The sequence below is a fragment of the Cygnus atratus genome, chromosome 25, assembly GCF_013377495.2.
Source record: "Cygnus atratus isolate AKBS03 ecotype Queensland, Australia chromosome 25, CAtr_DNAZoo_HiC_assembly, whole genome shotgun sequence".
Classification (NCBI taxonomy): domain Eukaryota; kingdom Metazoa; phylum Chordata; class Aves; order Anseriformes; family Anatidae; genus Cygnus; species Cygnus atratus.
The window spans coordinates 3,367,078-3,386,222 of NC_066386.1; the positions used below are offsets into that span (position 1 = coordinate 3,367,078).

The following is a 19,145-nucleotide window of genomic DNA, read 5'->3' on the forward strand; positions in this document are numbered from 1 at the left end:
GGTGAATATACATTAGGTGGAAGGCTGATTTTGATAATTTCTGACGTTTACATCAAAACTCGGCTGGTATAGCCTCAGAGCCCAGCTACGGTTGTCATGTCTTCGTTGGGAGAGCACTGTGGAACATCGATCTGAATAGCTGTGTTATATTAAGACTTCACTGAAGATTTTTATCTTGCCTAATCCACTCAGCTTTGATTGCAAAGTATTACTGTAGAGCATTCCACTATTCAAAACAGAAACAGATGCCCCTGGACACATCCCAAAAAGACATGAGGATGACAAGTGCCAAACCATAGCCTCTGTGGCACTGTTTCTTTCATTTGAAACCCATCTTCTGTGCATTACATTAGGGAATTCTTTCTTTCAGAGAAACAGCTTTCATTTGGATAGCAGACCAGCTCTTCCAACTCATCTCCTCATTCAACAAGACCTGACAGCACAAAGCAAATACATTTGGGAAAAAAAGATTGCTTTGCACTCCTTTCAAGAACTCCCAGGAACATAGGCCAAATGCAAAGAAGCTCCAAGGTACAGGTTAACCACAAAATCTTGGTCATATTATTTGCCAATCAAGCAAGCTACAAAGTGTGAAACCATTTTATTTTGGTTCAGATAGTAAGCCCTCTAAGGGGAAATCATTTCATTGGAAATGTCAATCCAAAGTCCATTACAAATAACATTTTTTTGAGAAGTCATTTACCTCAGAGGGAGCTCAAGTCATGCAAGTATCTTCTTTCTGAAACCTATTACCATTCTGTTAGCTAACACAACTGCAGGAGACACACAATAAATTCAGTTATAATTTAAAAATAAGGCCTACCATAGTAGCAACTGCCTCTAGCATCAGAAAAGTGTAAGGAAATTGTGCAACAAGTACTTATACTTCACAGCACCAGAAAATTCTGCCCAGGTAACCAGGTATTGAGAGCCAAGGCAACAGTTAATTCTGGCAGGCCTTTACTGCCAGGGAGCCTGCAGTGTTATTGTGACTTGTATCAACAAATATATCCTGCTTTGGGCCTATGGAAGTGGATCACATATCAAAAGTAAGAATTCGGGAGAAAAGCCTTACTCAATAGAAAGTTAGCCCAATATATAAAAAACATACAAATGTTTAAACAGTTGAGAGGCAGCAACAACAGGAATGATAAAGATTCCTGCCAAGGTGGCTGTTAACATCACCGTCTTTTTCCCCACCTTGTTTTGCACTTGCATCTATTGAACTAGTTAGATGTGCTGCCCCAGCTGGCTGACAAACACGTGGACATACGCAGCAACTTAAAGCCTGCAAGCTTATTAACACAGTCAAAACAAATATACAGAACTTTAACTGAAGAAAAAAAAAAAAGAAAACCAGAACCCAAAAGGTCCAAGAGGCTCAGCATGTCTCTGCATTTTAGAGTCTTGGGGACAGGAAACACCTGTCCTTGATTCTTGTAAGAGTTTCTTGGAACAGTAGATGCAAAGCAACAACAGATACTGGCCACTTGACTTGTGTTGTTCTTACTTTAGAGGGGAGGGGAAATTATACGGCCTTGCCTCAATTTGGCATGAAACAGTAATGTTACACTCTCAAAATCTCCAGGCAGTTGTTGTAGCAGATAGCTATCCAGTCTGGCTGAGTTGATGCCCACTGTACATTGTTGATTTCTCCCTCTGCTGTATAGGCCAAGATAGGGTCCTCAATGGCACGAGGCATTTGCTGGATGTCCCAGATGAGAGCCTGATGGTCATCCGCTGCACAAGAAAACAAAACAGTAAGTAGAATTGAAGTATTATGGGATCTCCCTACAAGGGATCTCCCTAGAAGGGGTGTAGTAGAAGCAGCTAGATAGAATATGGCTGTTGCAGTCCAGATAAGAAATCAGGATGGAGATACAGTGAGTGATGCGGCTGTTCTCCAACAAAACCTGCACACATCTCTGGATAATTACGCGTTATCCAGGACAGTTATAAACCAAACAATCAGGGGAACTCCAATTGAAAACATTTAAGAACTAGCTTGCAAAAAAACATTAAGCAGCGTGGAAAATAAAATAGCTTAGCCAACAGAGATGCACAGTTTGGGCACTGTGCTCACTACTGCCACCCAATAAGCAGGTGTCTATCTCCAAAAACTTTTTAGGAAAGTCTCTGATAAAAGGCTTCTAAATTTCAGGTAATCTTTAGCAAAAGGCAGTAAGAGAAGTGCATTGACTTTTTGGAAGAGAGGATTTTGCAAATGTAATGGAAAGCTCCCAAGCAGAGATTCACTAACACAGACAGCAAGAGATTGATCTGGAATCTCTTTCCACACCTACCTGCTGTACAAATATGGCAGGAAGAATGAGGCGCCCAAGCAATTCCATTTACGCATGCTCTGTGGTTGTTTAACCTGGCAACAGGAGTGCAGGGAACTCTGACATCTAGAATCACAACCTTCAGAAACAAAACAACTAAGTTAATAATTTGCATTTGTTTATGTTTTCCTCCAGAAAACAAAAAGATTTGGACTACAGCTGTAAAGACTTTCCTAAAAGGTGCATCTGGCAAGCACACACTGTTCTCAAAAAATAGTTTCTAGCTGGTCAGCAAATTGTGTGTATCTCAAAAAGAGTCAGGCCTCACCAGGAGGGCTTGTGAGTTATGAAAAAATGGCAAATGAATTATGCTCCCCTGAAGCAGCACAGGCGACAAACTGAGGTACATTGCCTTATGCAATGAACTGAGAAAGAACAGGACGACTAAAATACTTGCATTTATGATTTTATGTGAAAGCTGTTGCCCAGCTGGCTCACAGACCCCTCTTAAAAAATCAGCTAAAATATTTAGGAGCCCCAGAGATCTCCAAGTTTATAATGCCAGTTATGTTTAGCTCCTACTGAAATTGCTACAGTAAGAAGCGGTACTTAATCATACTCCACATAACGACATTGCCCCCTTCCTTCAAAAAGGATTAAGAGCTGAGCAACCTCCCAAAAATCACAGCCACTAGCACCCCCAGGAGAGCTAGTGCCTCACCTCCATGCCATCCATAGCCATTGTAGCAAGATAGTTGGGATCCTGCTTGTTCCAGCAAAGACGCAGCAATGGATGGTGCTGTGGGTCTTCATAAATTATGGTGCTATGTTCCAGATGACGGAGATCGAACATCCTCACAGAGCCATCTGCACCAACTGAAGCGAACATATCTCTTCCACCACCTGCACGGCTAAATGCTATGTCATACACCTGCTCGGCATCAGGGCAGAGAAAAACACAACCTCAGTTTTAGTGAGCGTACTGCCTCCTAATTCACAGCAAAATGGATTTTTCCATATGGATAACAGAACTAGTAGTGACATTTTCTGTTAAATGCTTGGGGTTCCTAGCTAGTTTTTAAGTCACTACATTCGCCAAAGGGAGGGGAAAAAACAACAACTAGTCATGTCATTACAGGATTATTCACTGAACCTGAACATATTTGTTTTCCAGACTCAGATTTTGTTAAAATGAAAGAATCCTGTAAGCTGTTTATTGCCTTTGATATGCAGTTGATTACAATTCTAGTTTGATGCTTTATCTCATTTTTCTAAAATATTCTAGAGCATAATCTAGTAAGACAAACATATTCTCAAGCCCAGATTTTATGACGAGTAAACAGAGCAGTTCTGGTAGCCAACAGTACAGCTTGAATCAGTTTGTAATGTATAAAACCTGTATATCTTAGCTATAACTAATGCATATCAAAGCCATCAATCTTATATTTTAAATACATTAAATTTTTGGATAACCAGATTTCTCAAAAAAAAAAACAAAACAGAAAAGTCCATTTCCTTGTCTGCTGCTTTAAAAATATACAATGTAAACAACCAAAAAAAGCCATCACCTCTTTGTCATGTGCAATAAGTTGGGTCTTAACATGGCCAGAGACCAGATTTACTCTTCCAAGAACCTGTCCTGTCTCCAGACCCCAGATAGTGCAGGTCGTGTCAATACTAGAAGTACCTGAAACAAAGAGGCTTCTGTTAGCAAAATGAATATTCTTAATACGATAATTTGTGAGAATTTTGCTAATGACTTACTCCATTAGTGTAATAGCTGCTGACATCTACAGATCAGAATAGCTACAAGAGCATACAATTAAAGTCAAGGATGTCAACCAGCCAGCTGGCTGCCATGCATTTAAATGACCCAAACCCTTTAGCTGCAGAAAGAGTCTTTCACACAGGAACAAAGTGTAAATAGCTCATGTCTGCTTCAATCTATGCAGAAGCCTGATGCAGCTCTGAGATGAACTTCCCCATCCTTTAAGTCTCACGCACATGTCAAAACCAAAGCCTAATCCTAGAATTGCAATAGCACATCGTTATTAACTGATTGCTTCTGTGGACTGAAGGTGGGGCTAGCAGTAAAGCTTGTAAGAGAGGAGCAATGCAACACAGAAAAATAAATCATGTAGTAAATAATTACTAAGACACATTATCAGTGTTAATCTCTGGGCAAATCCCCCTGACGCGGCTGTCCTCTTCTGGAAAACAAACCTCTGCTGAATCAGTCATCACGGATTGACAATTTGTCCCAAAGGCTAAAATTAAGCCTTAAGCATTCAGCGCCCTCCTCCAACTGATTTCAGGGTTCCTGCCTTTACTCCTGCTACTGAAATGACTTTCAGAAATAAAAAGCCCAGTACGGAGTTTTCTAACCAGTCCAGAACACACTGAATAAGTCACAGGAGTTCACGTCCGCTTTTACTCAGCACTGGAACACCAGCTCACCAGCCCTGAAGGCTGATAGCTCCTATCTGCAAGGTAGGAACAACTGGGGCAGCAAAGGAACGCCCCTAACCCAACCTCAGTGACCCGCTCCGTGCTGGAGGGGCCACCTTTCAATACAAAAGAGTCTCCACGAGCTGGCTTTCTTTTGAAACCCAAGACAACGGCAGTTTCTCTGACGTACAAATTTGTCTGCTTGTTAGTTACCAGACTGCTGATTGCAGTGACAGCAGCCAGGCACATCTGGGATTTCACCAGACTGAATTCAGAAGCCTGTCTTTTTCACGCCAAAAACCGCAGCGTTTTGTCAGTCTCACCTAGGAGGTACGGATCCACTTCATTCCAATCAAATGATGTTAGCGGAGCACAGAAATCAGAGTTCTTGTTATTGTTCAGCAAACACTCCAGCCGGGTCTCTGTTTCACCCACCTTTAGAAAAAACAAAACATCTGACTGAAATAGAAACACCACGCGACTCATTCCGCTTGTACTTCCAACACCGAGTGCTAATCCCGGGTTTCCTTCCCTCAGCTTTACAACCTAAATGTCTGGAAAACACAATCACCACCTCCATCTTCAACCAGGTGATTAAAACAGCAACTACCACCACAATTCTGCCTCTCCTATAGTCTTCGTATTTAGTAGCATTATTATTGCAGTTAAGAAAAAGTTCTCCGCCTTTGAAAAGCAGTTAAGTTACTGCAGTTAAGCAGTTACTGCAGTTAAGAAAAAGTGCTCTGCCTTCGTTTTGTGTCTTAACCTTCACACTGCAGCAAGCACAAGACACCCTGAAAGGAAAGAGAAAAATCTGGTCTCAAGTAAAAAGGAGATAAATACGCAGCAGTTAATATCCGAGTTGTCTCTCCCCAGGGAGGATTTACTCACCCTCCACACACGCAGGTAGTCACCGCTGGTTGCCAACAGGTCTGGGTAGACTCCCTTGGTGTCTGGGATCCACATAAGCTTCGTGGTAGGGTAGGGGTGATCAAAGGTGTTCCTGCAAATGAACTCTGAGCTCTCTTCATCCAAACCAACAAGCTGCACCTGTAAGAAACCATATTTAAAAAGAAAGCATTTTTATCAAATAATCATTTATAATTAGCGCAATAGGACGGCGTATTTCAGAAGGATGCCTTCTGTAACCTCAAGGACGATTGCAAAGGACCATCATGGCAACGGAATGAGAAATCTTCAAAGCTGCGCTTACATGCCCAGCTGGGAAGCAAAGCGAAGTGCCCATCATCACCACAGTGCTGTACTTTGAAGACACGATCTCAAGTGAAGCAAAATCCAAGCCTAAAGGACTAAAGCCCACCCTTCTCTTCCACACGCTGCAACAGATCGCACCAGCCAACTCTCGAGCTGTTCTCGGTGTCACAGTAGCTAACACGGCCTGCCACAACTGCACCAAAGGAGAACACAGATTAATCCCACCTGGTGTCAGAAAGTAAAGACAATTCAAACTTGAAAAAAGGAGGGGGAAAAGAAAACGTTGACAAAATTATTCAACTGTTTCGTGTGAAGACCAAGAAAGCAGGCCTGCTGAAACAGATTTTAGGTAGCTGATCTCCAAATCAGTATTTTTCTTCCCACGGTAATGCGATGAAGGGAAGGGCTAACTTGCCCAGTTGTTAAAGTAAAGCAAGACAGAGCAGACAAGAAGCTATCTCCACATAGCTCGGTCATGACAACACCTGAAGTAATGCTGGTAGTCCCAGACATTATGTTATTAGAAAAATATTGACATGTCAGAAAGCGCTCAGAGAACAATATGGTGCTGGGAGGATGTGTTTACCTAGCAGTGCCTACAAGACCTAAACAGGATGAGAGCCCCGCTGTGCTAAACGCTGCTCGAACACAAACACAGCGAGGACAACTCATTGCAAGCAGTTTGTAAGCTGCTCACAGTAGGAACTTCCTAATACTTTCCACACTGCAGCTTCCTCCTGGAAACGGCGGCTTAACGGACTTACTCTAAGACGTTTATCTGGACAATTCCTAAATATTCACATATGCAATTTGGTTAATGAACTACGCATTTAAAGTAGACTGGAAATCACCATAGCTCCCCCCAAACACACAACACCACCCCTCCACAGTCCAGTTACGAGTCCATTTAGACACGCTCCTAACAAACGCAACCCTTGCCGCTTGTCAAACTGAAGATCCATCCTTTCCACCCTGTAACAGACCCCAGAAGACATCAAAATAAGCCTCTAAAACCAGGCTACCTCTGCCTCGCACTCCCCTCGCTGCAGCTACTCCACTTCACACTCCCCCACGAACCAGCCCCGAATCTCCCGGTCTTCTGAAGCGATTGACAAAAAGCCCTCTGACTCCTTGTCCTGGTTTCAGGTAGGACAGAGTTAATTTTCCTCCTAGTAGCTGGCAGGGTGCTATGTTTTGGATTAGGATGAGAAGAGCGCTGATAACATGCCGATGTTTTAATTGTTGTAGAGCAATGCTTACACCAAGCCAAGGACTTTTCAGCTTCTCGCTCTGTCCTGCTAGCGAGCAGGCTGGGGGTGCAGCAGGAGCTGGGAGGGGACAGACCCAGGACAGCTGACCCAAACTGGCCAAAGGGGTATTCCATACCATCTGACGTCATGCTGGACAATATATAGGGGTGGCTAGCCGGGGTGGGGGGGCCGGCTGCTCGGGGATAGGCTGGGCATCGGTCAACGGGTGGTGAGCAATTGCATTGTGCATCACTTTGTACACATTATTACTATTATTATTATTATTATTATTATTATTATTGTTATTGTTATTATTTTCCCTGTCTTAATAAACTGTCCTTATCTCAACTCACAGGCTTCACTTTCCCGTTTCTCTCCCCCATCCCGGAGAGGGAGGGGGGAGGGTGAGCGAACGGCTGTGTGGTGTTTGGCTGCCAGCCGGGCTAAACCACAACAGCCAATTTGGCGCCCAACGTGGGGCACGAAGGGTTGAGATATCGACAGATTTGACCCGAGTGTGTTAAACTAAAATTGGTATAAGTATTCGACCTGCTTAATAGTTGCTAGTCACAATGTTGATTGCTTTCATCTCAAGTCTGCTGTACCTGTTTCCCAGATTGAGTTTTATAGCAAGTTACTTTCTGTATGTGCTCCCTGTCGTGCTGTTTATCCTTTCCGGGCCCTGGTTCAAGATTGTTATGGTACTGTGTGGTGTAACGATGGCTTATGAAATGATGAGATATCTGGTCATGACTCTAACCTGGTATTTGTACTCAGCACTGTCGTCGACTCTATACTTCGGAAACCATATCTCAGAAACTATTAGCAATTACACCTATTGCCTTTTTTCATCAGGGAGTCAATCTCTGGAGGGGACAGGGGAAGATATTTTCTCCTACCTGTTCACTCTCCCTTCCTCCTTCACCACCCTCTTATCCCCCGAGCTAGTTACGGTAGCTCTCCAAGATGTTGAATATCCTTGGGATACTCAGACCAGCATGTTCTTGTTGTTATGTCTCCTGAATGCGCTTCAGGTTTTGTTTAAGGTTAAACAACTACTTAGGAATCTCATCCGGAGATCTGTCTTGAGGCGGGATATTTGCGAGTGGCAGGGAGTGTGGGAGGATATGGGCAGGTTTCTAGGGCAGTGGGCACCTCCAGTGTTTTGGACGTTCACCCCTGAACAACTGCAAAATCCTAAAAAACTGGTAGAATGCTTGAAAAAAAGGTGTCATGACTCCGGCAGTTCCGAAGTGACACAAATCACTGTGGCGTGCTGGGGTCTGGCCTGTGCCTATCGAGCTGCAATTGATGCTACTATCAACCTAGTGACAGCTCCCGCAGCCGTTCCAGCTCCAGCTCCCGCAGCCGTCCCGGTTCCAGCTCCCGCAGCCGTCCCGGTTCCAGCTCCCACAGCCGTTCCAGCTCCCGCAGCCGTTCCAGCTCCCGCAGCCGCAGCCGTCCCGGTTTCGGCTCCTGCAGCCGTTCCAGCTCCCGCAGCCGTTCCAGCTCCAGCTCCCGCAGCCATCCCGGTTCCAGCTCCCACAGCCGTTCCAGCTCCCGCAGCCGTTCCAGCTCCCGTAGCCGTTCCAGCTCCAGCTCCCGCAGCCGTTCCAGCTCCCGCAGCCGTTCCAGCTCCAGCTCCCGCAGCCGTTCCAGCTCCAGCTCCCGCAGCCGTTCCAGCTCCAGCTCCCGCAGCCGTCCCGGTTCCAGCTCCCGCAGCCGTTCCAGCTCCCGCAGCTGTTCCAGCTCCAGCTCCCGCAGCCGTTCCAGCTCCCGTAGCCGTTCCAGCTCCCGTAGCCGTTCCAGCTCCAGCTCCCGCAGCCGTCCCGGCACCCACAGCCGTTCCAGCTCCCGCAGCCGTTCCCACTCCTGTGGCTGGGTCAGAGAAACGAACTGTAGCAGTGCAAGTTGCCCCTGCAGAGGGTACTCCAACCCCTGTGGCAGACCCTGTGGCTGGGTCGGAGAAACGAACTGTAGCAGTGCAAGTTGCCCCTGCAGAGGGTATTCCAACCCCTGTGGCAGACCCTGTGGCTGGGTCGGAGAGGCGAGCTGTAGCAGTGCAAGTTGCCCCTGTAGAAAAGGTGAAAAAATGGTATAGAGACTCAGGTCGTTTAGAACGCAGAAAGTCTTCTGCTAAGTCTGGGCGTGGAGAAGACGAGGCTGGGCCATCAAGTGTGCAGGAGGATGACGATGAGGATGAGGATGTTGACAAATCAACAGTAACTACCCGAACCCTATACCAGCGTGAGCTACGAGATGTGCGAAAAGATTTTGGTCGCTGTATAGGTGAACAGCTTGTCACCTGGCTGCTCCGGTGCTGGGACACTGGAGCCAATGGTGTGGAATTAGAGGGCAGGGAAGCCAAGCGGTTGGGATCCCTTGCTAGAGATGCAAGCATTGACAAAGCAATTGGAGATGGAGCACGATCTCACAGCCTCTGGAGGCGTCTCCTGTTAGCTGTGAAGGGAAGGTATCCCTACAAGGAAGAACTTGTATGTCTACCAGTCAAGTGGACCACCATGGAGAAGGGAATCCAGTACCTGAGGGAATTAGCCGTACGGGAAGTAATTTATAAGGACCTAGACGACGCACAAACATCCACAGATCCAGATGACGTCCAGTGTACTCGACCCATATGGCGGAAGTTTGTACATAATGCACCATCAACATGGGCCAGCACATTGGCAATAATATCCTGGAAAGACGGTGAAGATCCCACAGTGGGTGACATGGCTAAACAACTCCGGCAGTACGAAGGAAATCTCTCCTCTTCCCTACAGGCCTGCGTCTCGGCTGTGGAGAAACTCTCTGAAGAGTTCCACCAACTTAAAGAGAATTTATCTTCCCCCCCACCTGAACAAACCAGTGGCCACCAACTAAAAGAGAATACTTTGGAGAAACTTTTTGAAGAGGTCCACCAACTTAAAGAGAGTGTATTTTCTTCCCCACCTGTACGAACCAGCGTCTCGGCTATTAGGGGTAAACGCGCATCCGTGCAAAGAAGACAATATGGTGGGTACACACCCCGCGCCACCCTGTGGTTCTACCTACGTGACCATGGAGAGGACATGAGAAAATGGGATGGAAAATCTACTGAGACCCTAGAGGCACGGGTACGTGAGTTACAAAAGAAAACAATCGGGAGAAAGGGTTTCTCTGAAAAGTTTGCTGCTCCAACTTCTAGCAGGCAGTCTTTTAAACACAGAAACGAAGATTCTGACCAGGACTAGAGGGGCCCTGCCTCCAGCCAGGGGGAGGAAAGGGACAACCGAGTTTATTGGACTGTGTGGATTCGATGGCCTGGCACGTCTGACGCACAGAAGTATAAGGCTTTAGTAGACACCGGTGCACAATGTACTCTAATGCCATCAAGCTGTAAAGGGCCAGAGCCCATCTGTATTTATGGCGTGACAGGGGGATCCCAGCAGTTAACTGTATTGGAAGCTGAAGTGAGTCTAACTGGAAATGAGTGGCAAAAGCACCGTATTGTGACTGGCCCGGATGCTCCGTGCATCCTTGGCATAGACTATCTTAGAAGAGGATATTTCAAGGACCCAAAAGGGTTCCGCTGGGCTTTTGGCATAGCTGCCTTAGAGACAGAGGACATTAAACAGTTGTCTACCTTGCCCGGTCTCTCAGAGGACCCTTCTGTTGTGGGGCTGCTGAGGGTTGAAGAACAGCAAGTGCCAATCGCTACCACAACTGTGCACCGGCGGCAATATCGCACCAACCGAGACTCCCTGATTCCCATCCACGAGCTAATTCGTCAACTGGAGAGCCAAGGAGTGATCAGCAAGACCCATTCACCTTTTAATAGTCCCATATGGCCAGTGCGAAAGTCTAATGGTGAGTGGAGACTAACAGTGGACTATCGTGGCCTGAACGAAGTCACGCCACCACTGAGTGCTGCAGTGCCGGACATGCTAGAACTCCAGTACGAACTGGAATCAAAGGCAGCCAAGTGGTATGCCACAATTGATATTGCTAATGCATTTTTCTCCATCCCTCTAGCAGCAGAGTGCAGGCCACAGTTTGCTTTCACTTGGAGGGGAGTCCAATATACGTGGAATCGGCTGCCCCAGGGGTGGAAACATAGCCCTACCATTTGCCATGGACTGATCCAGTCTGCGCTGGAGCAGGGGGAGGCTCCTGAACACCTGCAGTACATCGATGACATCATTGTGTGGGGTGACACGGCAGAAGAAGTTTTCGAGAAAGGGAAGAAAATAGTCCAAATCCTTCTGAAGGCCGGTTTTGCCATAAAACAAAATAAAGTCAAAGGACCTGCACGAGAGATCCAGTTTTTAGGAATAAAATGGCAAGATGGACGTCGTCAAATCCCAATGGATGTGATCAACAAAATAACAGCTATGTCTCCACCAACTAGCAAAAAGGAAACACAAACTTTCCTAGGTGTCGTGGGGTTTTGGAGAATGCATATTCCAAATTACAGTCTGATTGTAAACCCACTCTACCAAGTAACTCGTAAGAAGAATGCTTTTGAATGGGGCCCTGAGCAACGACAAGCCTTTGAACAAATTAAGCAGGAAATAGTTCATGCAGTAGCCCTTGGGCCAGTCCGAACAGGACCAGACGTAAAGAATGTGCTCTACACCGCAGCCGGGGAGAATGGTCCCACCTGGAGCCTCTGGCAGAAAGAACCTGGGGAAACTCGAGGTCGACCCCTGGGGTTTTGGAGTCGGGGATACAGAGGATCTGAGGCCCGCTATACTCCAACCGAAAAGGAGATATTGGCAGCATATGAGGGAGTTCGATCTGCTTCGGAAGTGATCGGTACTGAAGCGCAGCTCCTTCTGGCACCCCGACTGCCGGTACTGGGTTGGATGTTCAAAGGAAGGGTCCCCTCTACACATCATGCAACAGATGCTACATGGAGCAAGTGGGTTGCACTGATTACTCAGCGGGCTCGAATAGGAAACCCCAGTCGCCCAGGAATCCTGGAAGTGATTATGGACTGGCCAGAAGGCAAGTACTTTGGGATATCAGCAGAGGAGGAGGTGGTCCGTGCTGAAGAAGCCCCACTGTACAACAAGCTACCAGAAAATGAGAAGAAATACGCCCTGTTCACTGATGGGTCCTGTCGTATGGTGGGAAAGCATCGGAGATGGAAAGCTGCTGTATGGAGTCCTACACGACGAGTTGCAGAAGCTGCTGAGGGAGAAGGTGAATCGAGTCAGTTTGCAGAAGTGAAAGCCGTTCAGCTGGCCTTAGATATTGCTGAACGAGAAAAGTGGCCAGTTCTCTATCTCTACACTGATTCATGGATGGTAGCAAATGCCCTGTGGGGGTGGCTACAGCAATGGAAGCAGAACAACTGGGAACGCCGGGGCAAACCCATCTGGGCTGCTGCATTGTGGCAAGATATTGCTGCCCGGGTAGAGAACCTGGTTGTAAAGGTACGCCATGTAGATGCTCATGTGCCCAAGAATCGGGCTACTGAAGAACATCAAAACAACCAGCAGGTGGATCAGGCTGCTAAGATTGAAGTGGCTCAGGTGGACCTGGACTGGCAACATAAAGGTGAATTATTTATAGCCCGATGGGCCCATGACACCTCAGGCCATCAAGGTAGAGATGCAACATACAGATGGGCTCGTGACCGAGGGGTGGACCTGACCATGGACACTATAGCACAGGTTATTCATGATTGTGAAACATGTGCTGCAATTAAACAAGCCAAACGGTCAAAGCCTCTCTGGTATGGAGGACGATGGCTGAAATACAAATATGGAGAGGCCTGGCAGATTGATTACATCACACTCCCCCAAACCCGCAACGGCAAGCGCCACGTACTTACAATGGTGGAAGCAACCACCGGATGGCTGGAAACATATCCTGTGCCCCATGCCACCGCCCGGAACACTATCCTGGGCCTTGAAAAGCAAGTCCTATGGCGACATGGCACCCCAGAAAGAATTGAGTCAGACAATGGGACTCATTTCCGAAACAACCTTATAGACACTTGGGCCAAAGAACATGGTATTGAGTGGGTGTATCACATCCCTTATCATGCACCAGCCTCCGGGAAAGTTGAACGATACAATGGACTGTTAAAGACTACACTGAAAGCGATGGGTGCTGGGACATTCAAAAATTGGGAAACACATTTGGCAAAGGCCACCTGGTTAGTCAATACTAGAGGATCTGCCAACCGAGCTGGACCTGCCCAATCAAACCTGTTACGCACTGTAGAAGGGGATAAAGTTCCTGTAGTGCACGTAAGAAACATGCTGGGTAAGACAGTCTGGGCTACTCCTGCCTCAGGAAAAGGCAAGCCCATTCGTGGGATTGCTTTTGCCCAGGGACCTGGATGCACTTGGTGGGTAATGCAAAAGAATGGGGAGGTTCGGTGTGTACCTCAAGGGGACCTAATACTGGGTGAGAATAGCCCATGAGTTGAATTGTAGTATGTTAATTATCATATAACACTGTATGTCATCACTACCATGGTTGCTATATATCATAGATGAAAATGGTGACTAATTAGAAGGTATTGGAAAGAGTGTAACCTGAGCATGACATAAATGGTATGGAATAAGGGGTGGATATCTGTCCTGGTTTCAGGTAGGACAGAGTTAATTTTCCTCCTAGTAGCTGGCAGGGTGCTATGTTTTGGATTAGGATGAGAAGAGCGCTGATAACATGCCGATGTTTTAATTGTTGTAGAGCAATGCTTACACCAAGCCAAGGACTTTTCAGCTTCTCGCTCTGTCCTGCTAGCGAGCAGGCTGGGGGTGCAGCAGGAGCTGGGAGGGGACAGACCCAGGACAGCTGACCCAAACTGGCCAAAGGGGTATTCCATACCATCTGACGTCATGCTGGACAATATATAGGGGTGGCTAGCCGGGGTGGGGGGGCCGGCTGCTCGGGGATAGGCTGGGCATCGGTCAACGGGTGGTGAGCAATTGCATTGTGCATCACTTTGTACACATTATTACTATTATTATTATTATTATTATTATTATTATTGTTATTGTTATTATTTTCCCTGTCTTAATAAACTGTCCTTATCTCAACTCACAGGCTTCACTTTCCCGTTTCTCTCCCCCATCCCGGAGAGGGAGGGGGGAGGGTGAGCGAACGGCTGTGTGGTGTTTGGCTGCCAGCCGGGCTAAACCACAACACTCCTTCAGGGATCAGAAACGCTAAGCGGATTTCACAAAGGAAGCGAGTTGTCCTTGGTCACAGAAAATCTCGTGGCAAGGTCAGAATCAGAAGACAAATGACTTCTAACCATTTCTTTCCCTTTGCTTACGCTGTTTGCAGCTCAACGTGAGGGCATTCAGCCTGTGCAAAGCAATCAACATTCCCCAACCAGCAGCGGATCTCGGACAGCGGAGGACTCGCTTTCCTGGTGTCAACTGACAGATCCCCGCCCTGCATAATCGTGTTCAACCCCTCTGCAGAAAAAGCAGCGACTACGTCGTAGCAAGCCAACCCCTTTGTGACCTTTGATGTTTTTAGGTTCAGGCCAGGTTGGAGAACAAAAAGCCCAGTAAGGGCACAAGATGTCCTGGCACCTGCTGAGGAGCAGGTGTCTGCCGCTGATTGTCAGAGCCGGCAGCAGCCCAGGGTAGTTCTGAGCAGGAGGCACTGGTCTGCCCAGAGACAGCAGCAGAAAATACCGCTTGAGGAGCTCTGTTCTCTCCTAGCTCAGCATATTCGAAGGTCTGACTCTTCCCTTTGGACCCGATCACACGCAGAGACTACCGAATCCCTCCGTCCATCCTCTTGGCGCAGGCTGCGGAGGACGACGGAGTTATTTTCAGGATGCTGCCTGTACGAGAGCCCCGTCTCTCCCTCCTGCAAGCGAGGCGAGATTTGCTGCTGTCGACCACCGCACGAAGCAGTGCCTGAAGCCTAGGCCAGAAAAGCCTGAGGAGATGCTAAAACCAAAGTAATCGTCAGTCAGGAGACAATCTGAACCTTTCTGCATCTACCTGTAACTCGTTCCGGTGGGAGAATGAGGACAAGGGGGTTCAATCTCCATTAGTTTTGCGATTATGCTACGATGGCAGCCAGGAAGGCTACATGGTTATTTTATTTCTCCCATACACCAGGATACGCTGCAATTGGCTGGGCGTTTTCCTGTCGCAGCCCAAGCTTTTATTTACCTGAGGCTTATTTGCAACACTGCATCTGAGCAAACAAGTGCCTTCCATCAGCATTCATTAACTTCCCAAAAATTCCCTCTTCAACACGGTCCAAAAGAAGAATGACGTTTCACAGTTATTTTAGGGTCAGACACGGCGCTGTTTGGTCTTCAACACGTGATGGACTTATCTTTGCAACCCTAAACCTTACAGAAAAATAAAAAACACAGCCTTCTGGTACAGCAGCCACTGGGAACGCTCTCCGATCTGAGGCGCTGTGCAGGAGAAGGTGGCAGTCTGGGAAATGCGCGGTCACAACCTGTCCGTCTGCTCCTGCGATGGGAGCCAGCAGCGCACAGCACCACCTCCTCCCGCTTTCTACCTCCCATTTCACCTCTGTCTTAAAGGCACGTCCTGAAATCAGCCTTCCTGCCGTTTTCCACGGATCGCTCCTGATCCCCGAAGGCACGCTCAGGAGCCCGCAGCTGCCTCCCGTCGTGCCAGCGATCCGCGACACGTTCTAAAGCCTAACAGCAGTTTGCTAATCCGCGGCGTTCAGGAAAAGCCAGCCTAAATAATTTCAGCTCTTCCCACTGGAGCAAAGTCATCCGTCTCATACCAGGGAGCTGATCAGTGCAGGTGTAGGAGCCGAACCAAAACTCCCTGGGGGTTCAGAGAGATCCTGGCAATCAGCTTCCTCCTATGCCCTACAGCTCATTAGTAGTTGGGGAGTGACAGCGGTTAGAAGAGTCTGGGAATTGGGGACAGCAGGAAATTGGGGTTTTGCAGTCAGCAGAATTGAATCCCCCACAAATTAGAGGTGCAGAGAGACCTTTTATACATGTAGCCACAAGTACTCGGAGCTCTGGTAATTACTACAGAAATGGAAACTCTCTGAAATGAAGGAGACAAGAATCTGTCCTCTTCCTCTCCCTGCAATTCCAGCCCCAGCAGAAACTGCTGCTACAATGAACGTTTGGTGCATTAAATCTTTTTAAAAGCACCTTTCAAAAATAAATAAAACAGGAGAGTAACAGGGAAAAGATATATTGACCTATTTGGTTACGTTTTCAGCAAGCCAGAATTGCTATTCCGATCTGGGCTTTGGTGCACTAGGGGGAAGGAAGGAAGTCGGTTATTTAGAACAAAACACCGCAGCGACAGGAACAGAAACGTTCGGTGCTTGTCAAAAGCCTCCAAAGATATCTGAGTGCAAGGAGAAAGCTGAAATGAAAGCGAGTTTTCGTTAGCCTTTTGATTGGTTCCACCTGCAAGTGTATTTTGATGTCCGAAGTTGGCAACGTAAAACATCTCAACTGTGCAGGGCGACTTAGGCAAGAGGACAAAGACTTCACACATGCCTGAAAAGCCTTAAATTTCCACTTATCTCAGAACTCGGGTCGAAAAAAACCTGCTGTAAGCACAACATTACGGACTACTTAGGACAACTTCAGTTTTACCACACACACGGACAGAGGCTGGAGCTGAAAGAACTCACAGCTAGCGTGCACCCCGCGCGACCGACAGGGTCTGTCCTAGAGCTCCCAACCTGGAGCCCGAAGCCGCCCCCCGAGGGTTTGAGCATCCTCTAAAAGTTTCAGCAGAGCGCTGAGAGTCTCAGAGAGACACCGCTAAGAGCGTGCAAATAACCGAGCACTCCCAAGCTCCCTCTGGTCTCCAAAGGAAAGACAACGCCAATACTCGGCGCAATAACACCACTTGCCTTTATCCAGGAGGGCTCTACCTATTATCACCTACCTACAGCAGAAAACTGTACTGAAAGCACCTTAAAACAAACAAACAAACAAACAAAACCCCACCCCTCACCACACAAAAAAACCAGAACCCTTTAGGTATCACAGCAAAACATCTCAACAAAGCGAAGGCCGCGGTGTTATTGTACAAACTGAATTTTTAATCACACATTTTCTTCACTTCCAGACTGGCACCTCATCCTCGTACAACTACTTTCCTGCTACTCACACCGTGCTGCATAAATACAGAACGAGGTGCTCACAGGGACTGGAGTCAACAGGATTGTTAGCCCTGAATCGCCGAGGTCAGGAGAAGCTCTGGGGGATGTTTACAGACAGCGGTAATTTACATAGTCCTACACAGCTTCTGTCTGCAACAACCAAGTGTAAAAGGATAAAAAAAAGTGGCTGACTCAACTGCCTTTATGGTTGAAGCCTGAACTGAAAAGCAGGCTTGATAACACTGTAATTGGGGACAATAATCCCCGGGGAATGACCCAAACTGAAAAGCACCAGAACCATGTCCCTTATTAACCAACTCTACCACCTCTAAACAAGAAAAAAAAAAATATTCACAGGTTGGTGATTTGGCCTTTAAACGAACGGAAAGTTTTCGAGCTCAGTGAGCTGCAATCCCCAGCACCCCGACGGTGCTCAGCGGTGGGAGGGCACAACTCACTCGTAGCCGGATCAGCGGCTGGACTACAGCACGCTCCGTGAGCATCATGCCAGGACTGCTGCAGGTGGAGTGATTTAACCGCTCTGAGATGTCACCCTGCCCCTTCTGATCACATCTCATGACATCCTTCCCAAAGCCCAGTCCCCGACACCAACTTGTGGCCTTATTTTCTCCATTAAGCAGCTTGACAAAGCTAGAAAACACACATGCTATAAACACAACGCTCTATTTGCGACAGCTTCAGTTTCACACTAGTTTCTGGATGCTCTATAGCTGGGTTTATTTCCTCATCTCTCCCCTGCTTGTATGCGTTCATCACCCCAGACGGGTGCATTAACGGCTGTTGAGAGATGAAGGGTGAAATGTCTGAAGAGGCGGGCACATCTCTGCTACCTGCACAAGGTTCCCTGCTTCGATCTGGAGGGAATGCTGAGGATACGACCCCGCGTTTCGTGTCAGCATTGCCCTCAGAGAGGAGTAAAGGCACTGAGGGATTACAGCCTCGTGAAAAAGCCCCCACAGCAGCCTTCCACGAGGAGAAAGAACGGTAAAAAAGGCGTAACGCTTCTGACGGAGCCTCACCCCAGCTCGCACACTCCCAGACTTGGGTCCTCGCCGAAAACTTTCTGCACAAAAGCCGGGCACGCCGAGGGGGGGGGGTTGAGGCCAGCGAGGAGACCTCTCTGTGAGCAGCAGCACCCCCACCCCGACCCCTCGGCCTCCCGGCACCCCAAACCCCACAGGGAAAGACCCAACCGGGGGGGGAGCACCCAGGGGAGGCCCCGCCTGGCTCCTAGAGCCGGGGCCGAAGCACGGGACCCCCGCAGCGCCCCCAGCCCGCGGGGGTGGTGCCTGGGGCGGGGGGGGGGGGGGACCCCCAAAAAACCCACCCGGGGCCCTTGGGGGGGGGGAGGGGGGGGCCGTGCCCGCGCCCACCTTGTTGTTGTACTCCTCCACGAAGCTGCCCAGCGCCAGGCGGAACCGTTTGTCCGGCCGCACGCTCCAGTTCATGGCGTACACGGTCCATGGCGCCTCGTACTTGTAGATCTCCTTCCGCTTGCCGTGCAGCGACATGGCGGGGCCGGGGGGGGGGGGGGACCGGGGACCCCGCGCTGGGCTAAGGCGGGGGGGGGGGGGGGGGCGCTGGGCCCTGCTGAGGGGAAGGGGCCGGGGCAGGCGCTGGGCCCGGCCGAGGAGGCGGCGGGGAGTGGGGGAGGCCGCGGCGCCCCCAGGCCCGGCCTCACACGCCCGGCGGCGGCCGGTTGGGATTCGGGCCCCTCACACAACGGGAGCGGAAGCCGCGCGCGGAGGCCCGCCCTCTGAGCGCGGGTTGGGCGCCTCTGGTGTCAATTAGCTCGGCGGCTGGCTATTGGGTGTTTTTCACGTCCGTTTGGCGCTGC

At 48.5% G+C, this 19,145-nt stretch overlaps 1 protein-coding gene across 2 annotated transcripts; it reads right to left on the reverse strand.

Moving 5' to 3' along the window:
* Nucleotides 1–582: 582 nt before the first annotated feature.
* DCAF7 (DDB1 and CUL4 associated factor 7) lies at nucleotides 583–18,819 on the reverse strand. Of its 2 annotated transcripts, XM_050715418.1 has the most exons (8): nucleotides 16,367–16,398; nucleotides 5,944–6,138; nucleotides 5,622–5,780; nucleotides 5,054–5,165; nucleotides 3,851–3,969; nucleotides 3,004–3,213; nucleotides 2,304–2,421; nucleotides 583–1,740 (listed from the first exon to the last, which is right to left on the reverse strand). In XM_050715418.1, the coding sequence occupies exons 2-8, from the start codon at nucleotides 5,977–5,979 to the stop codon at nucleotides 1,568–1,570; spliced, it is 927 nt and encodes a 308-aa protein (XP_050571375.1). In that variant the 5' UTR covers nucleotides 5,980–6,138; nucleotides 16,367–16,398; the 3' UTR covers nucleotides 583–1,567. The 2 variants fall into 2 exon arrangements, with proteins under 2 accessions (XP_050571375.1, XP_035423912.1); XM_035568019.2 differs by lacking the exons at nucleotides 5,944–6,138; nucleotides 16,367–16,398 and adding an exon at nucleotides 18,682–18,819.
* Nucleotides 18,820–19,145: the final 326 nt, after the last annotated feature.